This window comes from Nematolebias whitei, chromosome 16, assembly GCF_014905685.2.
Source record: "Nematolebias whitei isolate Nwh7 chromosome 16, NemWhi1, whole genome shotgun sequence".
In the NCBI taxonomy this organism is placed as follows: Eukaryota; Metazoa; Chordata; class Actinopteri; order Cyprinodontiformes; family Rivulidae; genus Nematolebias; species Nematolebias whitei.
Window position 1 is genome coordinate 9,947,078 of NC_056513.1, and position 18,009 is coordinate 9,965,086.

The window sequence follows — 18,009 nt, forward strand, 5'->3', positions numbered from 1 at the left end:
CAACTAAACTACTAACCAGCTGACTATCCAAGCAATCAAACTATTAATCAGCTGACTAACCAAGCAACTGAACTACTAAACAGCTAACCAACCAAGCAATCAGTAAACACCCCCCCCAAAAGGCTTTTCACCTATTCCTTAGCTCTCTGGTTGTGGTTTGGTTAAACATCTATTCTGATGTAGATTCAGATCAATGAACTGGTGGAACATGAAGCTCCTCCTCTTTACTCCCAGCTCTGAGGCATTATGGGAAATGTAATTTACCAGAGTGTGACTGACGGTAGGCACCAGGCTGGCCAGTGCTCCCTGCGGGGCCTTCAGGACCTCGATACAGAACCGAACAGCTCGCCTCAAAATCCTCCTCAGCACCAGTCTGACAAACAAACAAAACGTTAACGAATGACATCACAGAACTGACAGCTGATTGGATGGAGACTCACTCAGCTCCAGACATCCCAGGATAGACTCCGTCAGCGATGCAGACCGATAAAGTTCTGATGTGGTCTGCCACAACTCTGTAGGCCAGGTCCACCCGTCCCTCATTTGCTGTCTCCATCCTGCCAGCATAAGGTCCCACTCCGGACCTCTGAGGACACAACACACACATTACCATGGAGACGGGCATATCACCTGGACAGGGTTCACCTAGACCATGGACCTGTACGGACTTGGTGGATGGCATCAAGCAGTGGCAGGAACAGGTCTGTGTTGTAGTTGGACCGCTGGCCCTGCAGGACGCCCACCAGGCGCTCTAGTCCCATCCCAGTATCAACGCTAAACTGGGGCAACAGACGAAGACTCTGGTCCACCTCCCTGCAACATACTGACAGCTGAGCCCAGTGGACCCTCAATCTCGAGCCCAGGTCCTGGTCTCATGTAGTCTGAACTGGTCTCATGTGATCTATAAAAGATCTAGGTGTGAACACTGACCTGTTGTACTGGATAAAGACCAGGTTCCAGACCTCCACCACGTCCGGACAGTCTGCGTTGATGAGGCTTGCTGCGTCCCGTCCTCCCACATGGTCATAGTGGATCTCAGTGCAGGGACCACAGGGACCTGTGTCTCCCATCTCCCAAAAGTTGTCCTTCAGTCCAAAGGGCAGGACTCGAGCAGGAGGAACCCTGGGGAGGACAGAGCCGGTCAGCATAGTCAGAACTAGAAGCTGAAGTGGGGCTGAAGTCAGAACTGAACTGACCTCAGGTCCAGCCAGATTTGTCGGGTCTCCTCATCTGCTGGTAGTCCGGAGGCGGCGTCTCCGCCAAAGTAGGAGACATACAGTCTGTCTGCAGGTATCCCATAATGCTCTGTGAGGAGACTCCACGCCATCCCACACGCCTCCTCCTGATTATAGACATTTACAGAGTAAGTCTCCGCCCACTCTAACAGGAAGTGTCCATATTTGAAATAGCTCCTCCCACCTTGAAGTAGTCTCCAAAGGACCAGTTTCCGAGCATCTCGAAGAAGGTGTGGTGGTACCCGTCCCGGCCCACGTCCTGCAGGTCGTTGTGTTTCCCGCCGGCTCGGATGCACTTCTGACTGTTGACCACTCGGCGGTACCGGGCCATCTCGCTGTGGGGATCTGCGGTTCCCAGGAAGATGGGCTTGAACTGAAACCGGGACAGACGGAACGCAAACAAATCCTGGACATTAAATCCTGGCTGATTCTAGTCAGGTTCTTTAAGAAAACTGAAATTTTACAGCGAGATCCTTCGGGTCGTCACCCGGGTCCAGATGTTCTGTTGAAGATTTTTGTCATCAATCAGTCATGGTCCAAATAAATCCGTTGACAAAAAGTTTTTAAAAATTGATTTCTGACAGAAATAAAAGGACCCCTGGAGGACAAATTGTCGTCGTCGTCCCTCACTCTGCCGTCCCCATTTGTCCTCCAGGTTTGGATTTATTGCTGAATCCTGGTTCTGGTAGACTGGCCCAATAAAACGAACCACCCCATCCTTCAGCAGCACAGGGATCAGAAAGGTCAACCCGACCCACTCAGTTCGGCTGATAGTTGTTAAAAATATTCTGTATGTTCTGGACTGCAGAGCCTCAACTGGGCCCAGGTCTCTGTGGTCACACTTTCAGAACCAGACATCCGGGTTTTCAGAACCAATGCTTCAGCAAGATGCTCATCGTGTGAAGATGTTTGGGTCATGAATGTAACCCACCAGAACCAGGACCTGCACATCAAAAAACTGACAGAAATTACAAACGGACCAGAAACCCATTTGGACAGAACCTCCCAGGTCCTCAGACACCCAGCAGGTGAGCCGATGTTCACTGAATGTGACCTTTGACCTTTAGAGTCCTGGTCCGTCCTGGTTCTGGTTCGACCCTTGTGTAGCACGGTTTGAATCAAAGATGTATTCAACAACTTCAATATTCATTTTTACATTGTTTGATGTTTCCCGGGTTCTGATTGGACCGGGTTCCTCTGGCTGCTGCATCAGATGAGACTTTTATTTTGAAAATATTTGATCTAGATTAAACAACTCTTATTTGAAAAGGTTATCCCGTGTCGGACCGGAGCCATTAGACCCAGACTGACCTGGTTCATGCCGGCATTGACAAACAGCAAACTAGGGTCTCCTCTGGGCCGGACCGGAGACGACGGAACCAGCAGGTGTCCTTGTTTATCCTGGAAGAAGTCCACGAAGGTCGATCGGACCTGAGCGGCGGGAAGCGGCGGAGGAAGGCCGCTGAAGGAGCGCCCTGAGACCGCAGAGGGAGGCCGGAGCCTCCGGGGGAGCAGTCGGAGCATCTGGATCACAATCTGAGCGACCTGGACCGGACCGGAACCATGGTGACTGCCTTTGCTATAAACTTCAGAAAAGCGCATGCGCAGTGTGAGACCTAGTTCTTCTTCTGCTTCAATCGAGAGCAGAATGAGATGTGCACCGCCACCTGGAGGACTGAGGAGTTACTGCAGCTGAGGAGGAAATACAACAACATACCCAACATGCTGGTGAAGATTCTCAGTCATCCAGGACATGATGAATTCAAAAAGCGTTCAATACAAAAACAACTGGACTTTATTTGTAACAGAAGACGTTTAGCTCCTCGGATGAGGAGCGAAACGTCTTCTGTTACAAATAAAGTCCAGTTGTTTTTGTATTGAACGCTTTTTGAAAACATACCCAACATTTTTCAGTCAGGTCATCTGGACAGTTTCTTTTTTTTTTTTGTGCTGAAACGTGTTGCCTTCGATCTGGAAGGCTTCATCAGTCAAGGAAACACACAACAAAACTGATTCTTCCCCCATCAGCTTACTTCAAAGTGGAACAAACCAGTTCTGCTTGTGATAAGATGGTCTCTTTGGCAACGCCCCCTCCTCCATTGCCGGCCCTCTTCCTTGTTGACAGTCATGTCAAACTTGTTGAAAACAACAAAGTCCATGCTCAATAATGGATTGTATACCTGGATTATTGAGCATGGACTTTGTTGTTTTCAACCAGTTTGACACGACTGGCAACAAGGAAGAGGGCTGGCAATGGAGGAGGAGGTGTACCAAAGAGACCATCTTATCACAAGCAAAACTGGTTTGTTCCACTTTGGAATAAGCTGTTGGGGGAATAATAAGTTTTGTTGTGTGTTTCCTTGACTGATGAAGCCTTCCAGATTGAAGGCGAAACGTTTCAGCACACACAAAAAAAGAAACTGTCCAGATGACCTGACTGAAAAATGTTGGATTGTATACCTGGATTATTGAGCATGAACTTTGTTGTCAACAACAACAACATATTGTATAAACAACAACCATACCATAAAACACTTAAAACAGCAGCAAGGCCAACCAAAGTGCTGTACAACAAAACAAAGCAAAGGACAGAGGATAAGAAACATAAAATTCACAGAGGTACAGATAATAAACTAAATGGTTAAAATAATAAAAACACAATGAAGTTAACATAAACACACTGGATCTAAAGCCAGGGAATAAAAGTGTGTTTTTAGATGAGACTTATAAACAGGGAGAGAGGGAGCCTGCCTGACATGCTGTGGTATCGTGGTGGAGGAGGTTGTGTGCCTGAATGATCTGATTGTCCATGGTAGGATCTCCCAAGGCAAATTGGTTCTAGGTGACAGGACAGACAACGAACGTTTCTGTTGTGGTAAGGAGGGAGCTGAGTTGTAAGGCAAAGCTCTCTGTGTACCCATCAGTCAATGCTCCTTCACTCACATATGGCCGTGAACTTTGACTGAAAATTGAGATTGCAAATACAGGCAGTTGAAATTAATTTCCTCCACAGGGTAGCTGGACTCTCCCTTAGAGATAGGGTGAGAAGTTCAGTTATCTGGGAGAGACTCGGAGTAGAACTGCTTCTCCTCCACATCGAGGGGAGCCAGTAGAGGTGGTTAGGGCACCTGGTAAGGGTACCCCCTGGGTGCCTCTCTAGGGAGGTGCTTCGGGCATGTCTGACCTGGGAGGAGACTCCGGGGTAACCCAAGGTATGTTTGAGAAACTGTCTCTTGGTTGTCCTGAGAACACTAAAAAAAGACACTAGTCCACAAAGAAGAGCTGGAAAAGTCTCTGTGGATGGCTTCCTTCCTTAAATAGATAACGTCACTAATTGATGTTTATGATGTATGTGAATGTTTCTGTTCAGAGCCCTGAGATAACTTCTGTTGTGACTTGGTGCTATATAAATAAACTGAACTGAATTTAGTTGGATGAAGGTTAGATGGATGTTTGATGACTGGATGAAGGTTGAAAGGTTGGATACATGTCTGATGGTTGGATGAAGGTTGGATGCATGTTTGATGACTGGATGAAGGTTAGATGGTTGGATGAAGGTTGGACGCATGATGGGGCTGGTTCCGAGCCTCGGTGGGTCCATGAACGCCTCACTGGGTCTCGAGCTCATCAGACCTGATTGGACTCAGCTGTTGGCGCCGCTGAGGCCAGAGCTGTGTGAGGAGGTGTCCACCTGGTTCCTGGAGTTCGGTTCGGTTTGGCGGCGGGATGCAGAAAGGCCTGAAGAAGTACTTCATGAACATGGACGAGTACTTGTCCAGTTTGGGTTTGTACCGGAAGATGGTGGCGCGAGACGCGTCCAGTCTGTTCCGGGCCGTGTCAGAGCAGGTGAGCCGGGTCAAGGTCCGAACAGGGTCAGGGTCCATTCCGGTGTGGTTCCGTTCAGACAGTGGACAATATAACTTTAATTTAAAGAATTTAGAAGCTGCGGAACGGATTGGGTTCCTTTCGGTATGAGACCACGCGCACGAACACGCTGTTGTCAGCAAAGTCACCTGTGCAGGTGGGAAGTTCAGCTGGTCCGGTGTTTTATTGGATCCTGTTAGTGTGGCTCAACTGGGCTCTTGGGTCCGAACCCTGAATTATTTCAGGAATATGATCAGAACTGCTCCGGTCCGGAACACGACCAGTACCCAGAACTACAGACCGGTATATACCACTAGACTTCATTGAGCACTAAGTCATACGTCGACGTCGCCGCCATATTGGATATGGCAAAAGTGAAGCGAAAGGAGCAGAAGCCTCATGCAATCAGAGTGGCAATACATGGATAAAGATCAGAAACGGGTTCTGACTGACCCGTTGGTTCTGACTGACCTGTTGGTTCTGACCCGTTATGTCTAACCCGTTTTGTTCTGTCTGACCCACAGCTGTATTACTCTCAAAACTACCATCAGAAGATCCGACTGGACTGTGCTGGCTTCATGCGGGCCAACAGGTGTAACTTTGAGCCGGTGAGTCCAACACACACACAAGAACATCTCTCATAAACTGGGCCAGAACCAGATGGAACAAGGTCCCAGAACTTTTTCTGTTTCAGTTTGTTGAAGGATCCTTTGAGAAATACCTGCAGCGTCTGGAGGATCCCAAGGTGAGCAGCTGACACACACACACACACACACACCACTGAACACAATAACACCTGTGTGTGTTGCAGGAAACAGTGGGTCAGGTGGAGATCAAGGCTCTGTCTCAGCTCTACAGGTAAACTCAGCACACCTGTCTCACATGACTCCGACTGAAGCAGGTCACATGACAACAGCCGCTGTCAGCTAACTTCCTGTTTTGCCTCGCATGTAGGCGGTGCTTTCTGATCTACCGTTACCCCGGGAAACCAGCTACTGTCATCACTGAGGACGACTTTGTGGATCAAGTGAGGAAGATTGTGGTTGCCATGGTAATGTGAATAGACTGGCCTCTGATTGGTTGCAGCTAACTGTCGGTTTTCTTGCCTAGGTGACGCTGTGCTGCTCCATCAATGGTCACTATGACATTGTTTACCCGAGGAGTTACCCCACCTCTGCCGCACTCTGCCAGTGTGAGTCTGAAAGTCACAACAACCACTGCATCTGTAAACAACAATGGACAAAACTGCCTGAGGCCTTGTTATGCCTCTCATGAGTGCCTCACACTCCAGACGTTTGAGAATTGATGAAGCCTCCCTAGTAAGAACTGAAACTTCTTCAGAACAGAAGTCCAGTTGTTGTTGTTTGTTTTTAACCTTTTGTTTGGATTGATGCAGAGAAGGAAGGTAGATGTTTTGTGTCCAAGAGACACGTAGTGGAAGGGCAGCAAGGCTTGCAGCATTGGAGCAGGGTTTAAACAGTTTTACCATGGTGTGGATAGAAAGAGAAATGAGTAGGGGTGGTCCTGAAGGAGGAGTTGGCAAAAAATGTAGTAGTGTCAGATAGGGTGATGTGTCTGAAGGTCTGATACTAAATGTTGTCAGTGGCTATGCTTCACAGGTTGGATGTGATATGGAAGGATCTGGATGAAGTGATGGTGTATTCCCAGTGAGGAGAGGGTGGTGATCAAAGCAGACCTGAATGGACATGTTGAAGGAAACAGAATTGATGAGGAAGTGATGGATAGGTTTGGTGTCAAGGATAGAAACCAGGAAAGACCTATAATTTTGGATTTTGCCAAAAGAATGAAATGACTATAGTCAACATATTCTTCCAAAAGAGGGAGTAACAGTGACTTTTTAGAGTGGAGGGAGGAGTATGCAGGTCAACTACATTCTGTGTAGAAGAGGAAACCTGGGGGAGATTGGGGACTGTAAGGTTGTGGCAGGGGAGAACGTGGCCAAACAGCATTGGATAGATGTGTGTAGAATGGCTGCTGTTGTGAAGAAGAGAAAAAGAGTAAAATCACAGAAAACCAAATGGTGGAAGCTGAAGAAAGAAGAACGTGTGGGGAATTCAGAGAGGAGCTGTTAAAGGCTTTGGGTGGTAAGAAAGAGCTTCCAAAATGACTGAGCTACTACAGCAACAATAATTAGAGAGACTGGCAGGAATGTACTTGGTGTGTCATCTGGACTGATAAGGAAACCTGGTGGTAGAATAGTGAAGTGTAGGAAGTTATTCAAATAAAGGGGTTAGCCAAGAAGATATGACAGTAAGAGGACTGAAGAGAGGAGACATAAATTTAAGGAGATACAATGTAGGGCAAGGAGGGAGATAGCAAAGGCAAAGCGGAAGGCATATTCTGAGTTGTATGGGAGGCTGGACACTAAAGAGGGTGAGAAGGACTTGCACTGATTGGCAAGACGGGGATCAGGCTGGAAAGGATGTGCAGCAAGTTAGGCTTGTTAAAGATGGGAATGGTAATGTTCTAACAAGTGAGTGTTACAGGAAGATGGAAGGAGTACTATGAGGAGATAATGAGTGAAGAGAATGATAAAGAAGAGCATAGGTTATAGAAACTGTTGACCAGGAAGTGGAAAAGATTAGTGAGAGTGACAGAGACTTTATAAATGGCCACCGCATGGACAGTTAACAGCCATTACAGTTACAGCGTGATTGTGGGTTTACCTGCTCAGGTTTATCTCTGTGTTCAGCTCTTCTGTACGAGCTGCTCTACACTCAGGTGTTCGGACTGGAGGAGGCGGAGCTCTTTCAAGCCATGGAGGCCTTCAGGATCGGTAGTCGTCGCTATAGAAACAGTCCGTCGGTGTGCAGTGATGTGGATGTTGGCTATGATATACTTGAGGACCGAGGACACAGGTAACACAGTGATGGTGTCATCACTCTGAGACAGGCACAGACACACACACAGGTCAGTTCATCAGAACCATCTGGTACGTCAGTCTCTGCACTCAGAGCTCCTGTTTGTCTGTTAAGATGCGCTGAAGTTGAAGCTAAAGTTCTGAACCAAAGCGTTAATCTGAGTCATTGGAGCTCTGTGATTGGTTCTCTACTCATCACCTGTTCTCTGGTCTCATGTTTTGTTTTGTTTTTTGGTAGGGAGGAGGTGGAGGCAGGGGGAACTGCTGAGGACAGATCTCCAGCTGAGGACATGAAGGTGAGTCAGAGTCCAGGTACGCAGTCTTCGTTAGATCCTGCTGAGCGTCCTCTGAGGCTCCACTCACATGTTGGTGATGAGAACCATCTGAACTTTCTGCTGGGAACTGCTTCACCTGTTGATGATACAGGTGGCCTCAGATTGTTGTTGTTGCTGTTTAGGCTCCTGCTGAAGCCCCACCCCCTTCCAGACTTTCCCTGCCCTACAAAGTGTTGAAGTCTCTGGATGGAGACGTTTACAGAAACCTGGAGTTTGATGTGTGGCAGGACACCTGCAAAGGTAAGACAGTCAAGTCAGTTCAGTCCTGGTCTCACATGGGACGTCACCTGTGGTATCTGATCCAAACAGTGAAGAACCAGGAAGTTCTGTTTGGGTTTTCTGACAGGACCTCTTGATCTATTGTAGCATCAAACTGTCCCCTGCTGGTAGTTCAGGAAGTACCTAACCCTGAGGAGTTACTAAATAAAACTCTCATACTCTTCAAAATAAGAGCCTGGTTGTTGCTTGTATATTTCTAATAAGTCAAGTCAGATTTATTTATAGAGCACATTTAAAACAAACTGTTACTAAAGTGCTTAACAAAATATCACATCATCAAATAAAAAGTAGCAAGATATATTTACAGCACATGGAATAAAAATATAAAACCGAAAACATAATTAGAAACAATGAAATACTAAATCAGATCTGATGACCTTGTGTTAAATAGGAATAATAACAAAAGCATAAACAGAATCGGCATCAATGGAAAAACTAGATCTAAATCCGATAACCCTGTGTTAAATGTCAATGAGTATAGATGCGTTTTTAGGAGAGATTTAAAAGCAGAGACTGAGGTGGCCTGTCGAATGATAATAAAATAAATAAAATAAATAAATAAATCCCAACTTCCTGTTGGGCAACAGAAGACTGTTGATGATGGAGCTTCTCTGGAACCTTCAGGTTCTGCAGAACAGTTCTGATTCATTCTTCTGTTTCAATGCTCACCTAACTACAGGTGTAATCAGATTACTGTTCGATCTGTGCTCTGTAATCAGATTACTGTTCTGTTACAGAGATGCAGAAGACAGACTACATGGTGTTCGCGGGGCGACAGTACTTCCTGGGAGACAAGTGTCAGGTAATACCTGGACAGGTTAAACCACGAGGTGTGGTTTGTGCTGGGTCAGAACCTTTAATGAAATTGGAACCAACATCTTCAGTTGATCTGATTCCAGGTCCGTCTGGAAGCAAAGGGGAAGTTCTACAATGCCTTCATCCAAGAAGTGGGAACGCACAGTGCAGCCGTCACAGTGTTCATCGAGGAACTGGGAGAGAAGTAAGAGCCAGAACCAGGTCTAAAACTACACTCACAGATTGGATCTGAACTCAGAACCAGGTGTGAACCAGAATCTTGAATGTCCATGATGTTGATCTGTTGGGTATTTTTCTTAGGCACCTTGTTCCTCTGACGGACCTAAAACCGGTGAACCCGGTTCCAGCCTGGAATGTTGCAGCTCCAACCAGGAAAGGGGACCTGGGTACGTTTCAGGTCCTGGTTCTGTTTTATGTGACCAATCTGTGTGCTCATGCTGTTTTTTCCTGTCAGAACCGGACTCTCGAGGTCAGCGCCATCGTCATCGTTATTTCAGGAAGTCTCGGGGCAGTGGCGTCAAGGGGGCGGAGCTACTCATGCTACAGCCTGCCTCCTATGGGAGCCCCGCCCCCACTGCTCTGCCTCCTCGCTTTCAACCTGCAAGTCATCCACGCCCCCCCCTCCCTCCATCACCTGGATCCCTGACTTATGACCCCTATGTCCCCCACCACCACCACTACCCCGCAGCCAGACCCCCACGTTATGGATCCTCCAGGTGAGACTGGAGACTGCAGCTGTCTGTTGTTGTTGTTGTTGGTCAGTTTCTATTTAAACACTTTTTTTTGTCCATACTGTTTCTGTGTTTTCATCCAATGGGTTGGTCTCGTGGGTTCCGGTCAGAAGTTCCACACGTTTCCTGAACCGTCACCTGATTGGTCCACAGTTGACCTATTACCACACCGGCAGGCGGTTTTACCACGACTACGAGAACTACGCCTTCAGGTCTCGGTAAACACACCTTGAATTTTGTCAGCTGTTGGCCGGGTCCAAACTGTTTACATGGTGAGGGCAGAATTTTATACCTGGAAACTTAAACTGATGAGGTCACGACAAACAAACATTAGTTTCATGTGCTGCTTCTGAAGAACCCACCAACTGCTGTCAGTAACTGCTGCAGCTACATTTGTAGAGGCTGAGCTGAAGCACAGGAGGGACGTTTAAAGGCCGCTCTAAAGTGAAACATCGTCTCGCTGACGTGGGATTTCGGATCAAAACTGTTTTTTTTTGTTTGTTTGTTTTTGTATTGTCACCTCGGTTTACTTTCTTACAGGGTAAGCAACAACTGTAGTGATTGTTCAGAACTTTGTTGGCAGGTTTATGTAAAGCTACAGTCGGCTGATCTCAGGACGTCTGCTGAGGAGCTGATGGCCAAGGCTGTTAAAAAAAAAAAAAGTCAACATCACAACTATTTAAGTCAAATAAAATTATTAAAGATTAGGTCAAGAACTCATGGAAGGAGACGAAGCGTAGAACTAGTGTCCGCGTTAACGGAGACTGAGTGCCCCTCTTCTAGGCAGTGAGTAGTGGTCTCTTTGTGACAGATGCTTTCTGTTAACAGAAATACCAGAACTTCTTCCCCAAATCTATCATGTCCAGTAGACGTCAGTTAGATGTAGTGTATGAAAGCAGACCTTTAGGGTTTAGAAGTTTACAGGGGTTTGGTCACATGACACCAGAGCAATCCAGCAGAATGGTTTCTAATCCAAAGAGATGGTTCTCCTCTGACCCTGCTGTGTGGAACCAGACCAGAACCTGTCAGAAGAACCCATGTCTAAAATCGATCCCTTTCTGTTCAGTCGCAGTCGGCGCCAGCTAGGGTCATCTCTGAACAAGGAGTGTCAGTTTGGGTTTCCAGCAGACGCAGTGGACGAGCCGGCAGATTTGGACGCAGCCATTGCGTACTACCAGCTGGATGATGCCAACGACGCCATCTACCCACCACTGGCTGTAAGAAAGCAGAACCTCAGAAACTGGGTCACTATCACTGCCACTTGATAAACTGTCTCTTCTGTAGGGCGCTTCTGTAGCTCCTCCCCCCACCATTGGAGCCCCATCCACTTCTGGCTCCTCCTACAGAGTTCAGAGAGCCTCAGGGACCCTCCCTCCTGCACCTCCACCTGGAAACACTCCCATCTGCTCCTCAGAGGAGGACCAGGGGGACACAAGTACTGTGGAGGACCAGGGTGAGTCCCTTTCTGTTGAAGTTTCAAAGTAAAAGTTTGAGATGAGGCAGAATGGACTGTCGTGATCTGTCTTTGAACAGTGGAGTACACGGAGGAGTACCTGTACAGGAGTAAGGGTGAGAAACACCACCCAGGTCCTCTGCTGCCATTTTTCCTGTTGAAACAGGAAGTGACCATCTTAAACTTTTTCAGATCAAAGCTACCAGCCGACAGGCGTTTATGCTGCTGAAGAGCCATCCTCCACTCAGGTAATTTACAGATGGCTCCTCCCTCCTCACGACATCACTCAGCACAGTGAAGACGCAGAGCTCTGATTGGTTAGGAAAACTGAGTCAGACCCGTTACGACGTACAGAAACTCCACTTTAAAGTTAATTTGTCACACATGGACAGGTGTACTTGATTTAAATTTGAAACATCCCTGAAAGTCTGTAATGTGAACAAGGTGTGGCAGGCAGGTGAGGTCACCAGGTCATGACAGCAAACATGATCAGACGTACGAGGTGGTTTTTGTTTTATTGTGAAAGGATGAGCAGGAAAGAGGAACGGCTGACTCTCCAAGCAGACCAGAGCTGAGCTACAGCTACACTCAGCAGGTAAACTCACCTGAACACCACATGCTAACCGCTAACTGCAGCTGCACCTGCAGGTGAACATGTCTAGGTGTTTCCTTCAGGTTGTGAAGCCCCTGGCAGTCATCTGCTCCTCACCTTCATCGTCCTCTTCATCACCATCATCTCCATCATCGCGGGTACCTGGAGCGGCTCACCTGCCGCCTGCCACTCACATGCAGACACGCTCAGGTAATCATGTGACCTGAGGTTGGACACGAAAGTCGTCATTAAAACTTGACGGGCGTTTTTATTTCTTGTCAGTTACCATGACCATACCAGCTGCTGCTCCCTGGTTGGTTAACGAGATGGGCGAGCCGGTCAGCACCTTTGTGGCTCCGCCTCCCTACTCCTATGACCCAAATGGCAGCGATTTACCCAGAGGTTAGAGGTCACACAGATTCAGTTTTCTGGGTGTCCCAGTGGGCTGTGATTGTTGGAGACCTGATCCAGGATCAGGATGGTGGTTCTTTACTTCTTGCTGACCCCAGGTCCAAAGTCACAGATGATTTGGAGACGCCATCGATAACGGAGTGTTGAATGAAAATTAGATTAACAGATGTTTGGTTCCAAATTCCTGAGACGTGTAGCCAGGCTCTGTGACCCACTGAAGGAACCGGAGAACGTTTGGAGGTGAATTCTGCTGGAACTTCTCCATCAGTCGCAGCCCGCTGAGACCCTGGGTTTGGACTCTGAGAGGTCACATAGGTCATGTTCTCTAACCTGTGTGTGTGTGTGTGTGTGTGTGTGTGTGTGTGCGCACAGACTGCAGGGTCCTCCAGTACTACTTCAACCTGGGAGTCCAGGTGTGACCACCACACCCCCTCACCTTTATGAGTCCGGTTCTGTTCGACGAGTCCAGGTTTTGTCTGACCTTTGACCTTTCTCTTCCTCAGTGGTACAATCAGAGCTGCTGGCAGCAGCAGGTGTACCCCCCAGCCTCACCTGACCCCACCTACCCCTACCAACACTATCCCCCTTATTTGAGCCAGGAGCCCCCTCTGCATGGTGAGACCTATTTCAGACCTAAACGGGTCCAAATCTGACCCCCACATTCACTGTTTGTTGGTCTTCTCTCCACAGCTGCCCCCCCTTTGTTTTCTGACAACGCTCGAGGCACTGCCCACCAGCCCCTCTCCTCCTACCCAGAATCCTCCAGGGCAGCAGATGGGCAGGCTGATGGACTTGGCAGTGGTCAGTCCCTTTCTGATACTGTGCTGTGGGGTGTTCAGACCAACTCATTAGTCCAGGTCTTATTCTGCTGTCCCGGGTCCTGCAGGTGGACCCTGTTCACCTGTGAACTCAGGTGACAGGTTTTTGATTACCTGTTAATCTCTTGTCTCCTCCCACAGGTCCTCCTCCCTCAGTGGAAGGCGCATCCTCCTCAGTAGGCACAGCTCTTCCAGGCTCCGCCCCTTCTGCTCTCCTCTACCCAGATCAGGGTCCCCACCCTCCTCCGACTCTGCTACACCTGCCGTATGATGCTACGCCTCCATCTACTTACCTGAATACAGCTCCGCCCCCTCTTACTCACCACACCCACCTTCCTCATCACTCCTCCTACCATCCTTGTCTTCCTGCTTCATCTCATTGGGGGACGTTCCCAACGGCAGGCCACACCCCTCGAGTCTACTGCCCCACTCCCAACCCAGCCCACATGGTGGGTTACATCTCTACCCAACCCCCTCACCACACCACCTCACACTACATCCCCCCAATGTAGTGCTAGCTCGTGGCTAATGTCATTAGATTTTATTGAGGTAACCCTTTTAGTTACTTCCTGTCCCTGAAGGAGACCAAATGAGACGGGCAGATGAGCCATATGATTAAAAATGTTTTATTTTGTGGTGCCTTTAGCATGTGGCTAACATGTCTGCCTCCGTCACTTCCTGTTTAACTTGTTATGGACAGTTTTGTTGTCTAGGCAACAAATAATTCTGAGTTTGTAATGTTTTTGTTGTAGTGGACTCAGTCCCTGTTTCTGAGGGACCTCCTTGTGTTCTGGTTCTGATGAGCATTTCAGTTTAGATGAATAAAACTGGTTCAGGAACAAATTGTTGGAAATGCTTACGACGTGCGAGCGCTTCCTTGTGTGGGTGTGTGTGTGAAATTATTCAACACAAAATAAACAGTTTGTTTTATTTTCCAACTTCAACCTGATGACTTGAACACTTGAGTCACCTGGATGCTCGCTGTGTGTGCATTGAATTGAGTTCAAATTTATTAAAGAGAAATGTAGAAACCCGTGCCGGTCTTAATAGACAGCCAGAGACTGGGTCACGGTTCTGATTGGGATTTTTCAGTAAAACCCATCTTTGGACCAACAGGATCTAAACCAGACCAGCTTCCAGTCCTTGAGGCTGATGTGTGTCATTTGTTCCGGTCCCTGCAGACAGGAACAGGACAGAAAGTACCAATTGAGTTCTTAAGGATGGAGGAGAAAAATGAATGAGCATGGACTTTGTTAATTCCTCTGAAGCTTAGTCATCAGGGTCCAAAGAAGACTTCATGGGAAGGCAGTATGGAAACAGTGTCACCTGGGGACCTTGAAGTATCATCTAGGCAGAGGGGGCTTTACAACGCATGTTGCCATGGAAACGCGTCCTCAGGACCGCTTGTCGTCATGGTAACAGCTCAGCGGGGATCTCCACAGTCCAAAGGTCTCGAGCTCCTCGGGTTTTTAGCGGCTCCTTCAGCCAGCGGGGGTTGGACAGGTGAGTCAGGTGTTTGTCCTGCAGACCAATCAGAACAGCCGACCGCTCCAGATCATGAAGCTCCTCCTCCTCCGGAGAGGCGGGGCAGAGCCAGGTCCCACCCACGTCCACCAGTCCTGAAAGAAAAGGTAGGTGATTCACAGGTGACGCCTCGTGAAGTTCAAACATACAACGGTTGAATTCCTGACCTGCCACCACACCACGGCCAAACCGTTCCCCCGAGTTCAGCAGATCCTGGATCTGGACCTTGCTCATCCCCAACGGGCCACTCAGCACGGACCGCCACTCGTCCCCCTCCCAGTCTCGCCAGGCCACATGGACCGCCAGGGTCTGGTTCTCCAGGGGGGCCAACAGGGGCCTCCAGCGGCTCTCCACGGTCTTCACCCCGTTCAGAACCAGACCGGCGTACGGCTGCCGGAAGGACAGGCACCATAGCTGCAGGGACATCCTGCAGAACGATGTAATGGGAGATTTCAGGAACCACACTTCTGCTGGGTCCACATCCACAGAAACTCATAACTGACCTGGATCTGTTCTTATAGTCCACAGGCGGCTGAACTTTTTCTGCCGAAGTGACCGGAACTCATCACATGATCATATGACGCGGCTCCGTTTCTTTCAGGTCGCACCTACCTGCTGTTTGAGCCGGTTCGGCACTTGTCACACATTTCTTAGTGGAAGTTTGGCGCAGCACAACCTCAGTGCTGAAACAAGTAGGACTGGTTCGGACTTCTTTTTCTCTTGTCTGTTAATTGTGCCAGCGGGTTCTGGCGCTCTCTGCAGGTGAGCTCTGGTTTGACTCCGTTACCATGGAGACCAAAAACAAACCCTTGATCAATTGAAATGAAGCAGCTTCAGAAACGATGAAATGTTTCAAGTCTCAGCTGAGTCCATGTGTGGAGGTGAGAACCTGTTCCGGCCATTCACAGGTAGTCCAGGTGATTGAGGGCGGGGCTTCTGCTCATACTATCACCACGGGCTGAGCTGAGACCAAACAACATCTGACAGAACAACAGAATGTCTAACATAGGGTGACCAAACGTCCCCGATTTCAACTCCCCGGAACGAAAATATCAAAATCTTAGTGAGAAAGGTGAAACACCCACACCTGCCTCCATCTTCACTTGCCCCACCCTGAGCCCTTGAGCAAGGCCCTCAACTAACACCATTTGTTCCACCAGGCATCCTAGATAGCATCTCTCTGCTCCACACAGAGGGCTGTGGTAGCTCGGTGGTCTGTGCTGTCGTCAGGAAGGGCATAAAAGCAATCGCCAAGTCTTTGTGCGAGTTAGTTCAGTGTGGTGGCCCCTGAAGAAGGGAACAGCTGAACGAAAAAAAAAAACTATCTGTATATAACGTTTTCTGCTCTTATTCTAGACCTCCATGCCTACCATGGCTGATGGCTCTTCAGACAGAAGAGACCTCGCAGAACCATATTAGTTCCCCCAGCGCAGTTTCTATTTCTTCGTGAACTAATCCATTCCACTTGATTAATAGGAGAATACTCAAACCACCACACTCTCTGAAATAGTTATTGAATCAAGTGTTTACTTATATATCTCTGGACCTACCATTCTGTGTTGGTTTGTCTCTCCTTTCTGTTCTCACAAACCAGCCAGTCAAAGCAGACGGCCGCTTGTCCTGAGCCTGGTTCTGCTGGAGGTTTCTTCCTTTAAAAAGGGAGTTTTTCTTTCCACTGTTGCCACTGTGCTTGCTCAGGATGGGAGACTGCAACGAAGCCAAGATTCAACTTGTCTGCTGGCCTCCTTAGATGGAGAACTTTACTAATTGGCTTTTATGTGAATGTTCCTGTAAAGTGCCCTGAGACAACTTTGTTGTGATTTGGTGCTATATAAATAAACTGAATTGAATTATATGGAGGGAAACGTAGATGTTTAACAACCCGTTAAAATACACCAGAATGCAGGAAATGGAATTTACTTTATTCATATTTCATTTCTGGGGGAGGACTCCCATATCTCCCCCACCAGTATGCCCCCCCCACCCCCCCACACACACATATGCATTACAAATGCTTCTGACACCATTGCTACTACTATTACTTTGTTTGTTTTATTACTCTTAAGAAATGTGTGTGGAGAGACACATTCCTGCTGCTACATTTGATTGTTATTGTTTGAATGTGAATAAAAATGTATAAATAAATGAAACCATAACTGTCCCCGTTTCTTAATTTCATCTTGATAACTTTTTTTTTTTGTATCCGAGCTAGAAATGTCCCCATCAAAAAAAGTTAAATCTGGTCCTCTGGACATTAAAAAAAAAATAAATAAAAATTGTAGAAACGTTTCATCTTTCATCCGACAGCTGTGATCAGTCTTGCATCGAGGAAACTTAACAGCCACTGAAGATCAACATCATCAGGCCAGGACTCTGCGGTCTACACTCATCTCCAGGCCAGCGGTCACTCTTTCAGGGATGATGTTCACATCCTTGACAGAGAGGAACGATGGTTTGAGAGAGGAGTAAGGAGGCCATCTTTGTGAAAAGAAATCGTCCTTCATTAAACAGGGGTGGAGGCCTCCGTGTTCAACTGTCCCCCTCTTACAATGCTGTTACTGCTAGTATCACTCAGCCCCCTGTGAATAGTAAACAGCCATCAGTGTGGTAACGATCCATTGTTAGGCTGATGGTCCTTCTATCTTGATCATATGAGCAGCTGGTTTTGGCTGTCAGCAGCAAACTGGTTGAGCCACTACAAGAAGGTGCTATTTATAAGACTGAGCTGAATACAGCACCTCAGACTGAGGAAGTCTTTCAGATGAAAGACGAAACGTTTCTACAATTTTTTTTTCTTTTTTTTTTTGAATGTCCAGAGGATCAGATTGAACTTTTTTGGATTTTTCTGCCTGGATTATTGAGCATGCATCAGGATATGTCCCTAGATTTAATTTCAGAAATCTGGGCATCTTAGTCTAACAGAATAACAGAACAACTGACAGAACAACAGAATGTCTAATAGAGCAACAGAAGCTCAGAACATCTGACAGAACATTAAACAGAAGATCTGTTTCTTCCTTCCTCCACGTGTTGGTTCAGTCTGAAGTTCTACCGGAAGTGAGCCCTATTG

General features: G+C 47.6%; 3 protein-coding genes across 3 annotated transcripts in view; 1 reads left to right on the top strand and 2 right to left on the bottom strand.

The window, feature by feature from the left end:
• Window positions 1-2,812, bottom strand: part of aars2 (alanyl-tRNA synthetase 2, mitochondrial (putative)) — a 6,122-nt gene extending 3,310 nt beyond the window's left edge. Inside the window, exons 1-7 of the mRNA XM_037690145.1 lie at window positions 2,547-2,812; window positions 1,420-1,608; window positions 1,197-1,342; window positions 931-1,122; window positions 669-813; window positions 441-586; window positions 265-373 (exon numbers count right to left, since the gene is read on the bottom strand). Coding sequence (XP_037546073.1) covers window positions 265-373; window positions 441-586; window positions 669-813; window positions 931-1,122; window positions 1,197-1,342; window positions 1,420-1,608; window positions 2,547-2,759 — 1,140 coding nt within the window. The 5' untranslated portion in view covers window positions 2,760-2,812. The remainder of the gene's footprint in view (window positions 1-264; window positions 374-440; window positions 587-668; window positions 814-930; window positions 1,123-1,196; window positions 1,343-1,419; window positions 1,609-2,546) is intronic.
• Window positions 2,813-4,888: 2,076 nt separating this feature from the next.
• alg13 (ALG13 UDP-N-acetylglucosaminyltransferase subunit) lies at window positions 4,889-13,990 on the top strand. The gene is made up of 25 exons (XM_037690146.1): window positions 4,889-5,081; window positions 5,624-5,707; window positions 5,794-5,844; window positions 5,911-5,957; window positions 6,054-6,126; window positions 6,210-6,291; window positions 7,813-7,978; window positions 8,219-8,276; window positions 8,438-8,555; window positions 9,332-9,396; window positions 9,494-9,594; window positions 9,711-9,796; window positions 9,865-10,126; window positions 10,255-10,359; window positions 11,208-11,358; window positions 11,426-11,594; window positions 11,675-11,710; window positions 11,787-11,842; window positions 12,121-12,189; window positions 12,270-12,396; window positions 12,469-12,588; window positions 12,970-13,010; window positions 13,101-13,212; window positions 13,288-13,398; window positions 13,557-13,990. Exons 1-25 carry the CDS (start codon window positions 4,962-4,964, stop codon window positions 13,925-13,927), a joined length of 2,781 nt encoding a protein of 926 aa, XP_037546074.1. The 5' UTR covers window positions 4,889-4,961; the 3' UTR covers window positions 13,928-13,990.
• Window positions 13,991-14,637: 647 nt separating this feature from the next.
• zgc:110222 (uncharacterized protein LOC550336 homolog) lies at window positions 14,638-15,659 on the bottom strand. Its single transcript, XM_037690147.1, has 3 exons — window positions 15,443-15,659; window positions 15,107-15,366; window positions 14,638-15,034 (listed from the first exon to the last, which is right to left on the bottom strand). Exons 2-3 carry the CDS (start codon window positions 15,363-15,365, stop codon window positions 14,826-14,828), a joined length of 468 nt encoding a protein of 155 aa, XP_037546075.1. The 5' UTR covers window position 15,366; window positions 15,443-15,659; the 3' UTR covers window positions 14,638-14,825.
• Between the last annotated feature and the right edge of the window lie 2,350 nt (window positions 15,660-18,009).

Coding starts and splice junctions, on each gene's coding strand:
- alg13 (XM_037690146.1), top strand. CDS start 4,962: ATGCAGAAAGGCCTGAAGAAGTACTTCATGAACATGGACGAGTACTTG. Junction 11,843..12,120: donor AAGAGCCATCCTCCACTCAG/GTAATTTACAGA, acceptor TTATTGTGAAAG/GATGAGCAGGAAAGAGGAAC. Junction 12,397..12,468: donor TCACATGCAGACACGCTCAG/GTAATCATGTGA, acceptor ATTTCTTGTCAG/TTACCATGACCATACCAGCT.
- zgc:110222 (XM_037690147.1), bottom strand. CDS start 15,365: ATGTCCCTGCAGCTATGGTGCCTGTCCTTCCGGCAGCCGTACGCCGGT. Junction 15,035..15,106: donor TGGCCGTGGTGTGGTGGCAG/GTCAGGAATTCA, acceptor CTTTTCTTTCAG/GACTGGTGGACGTGGGTGGG.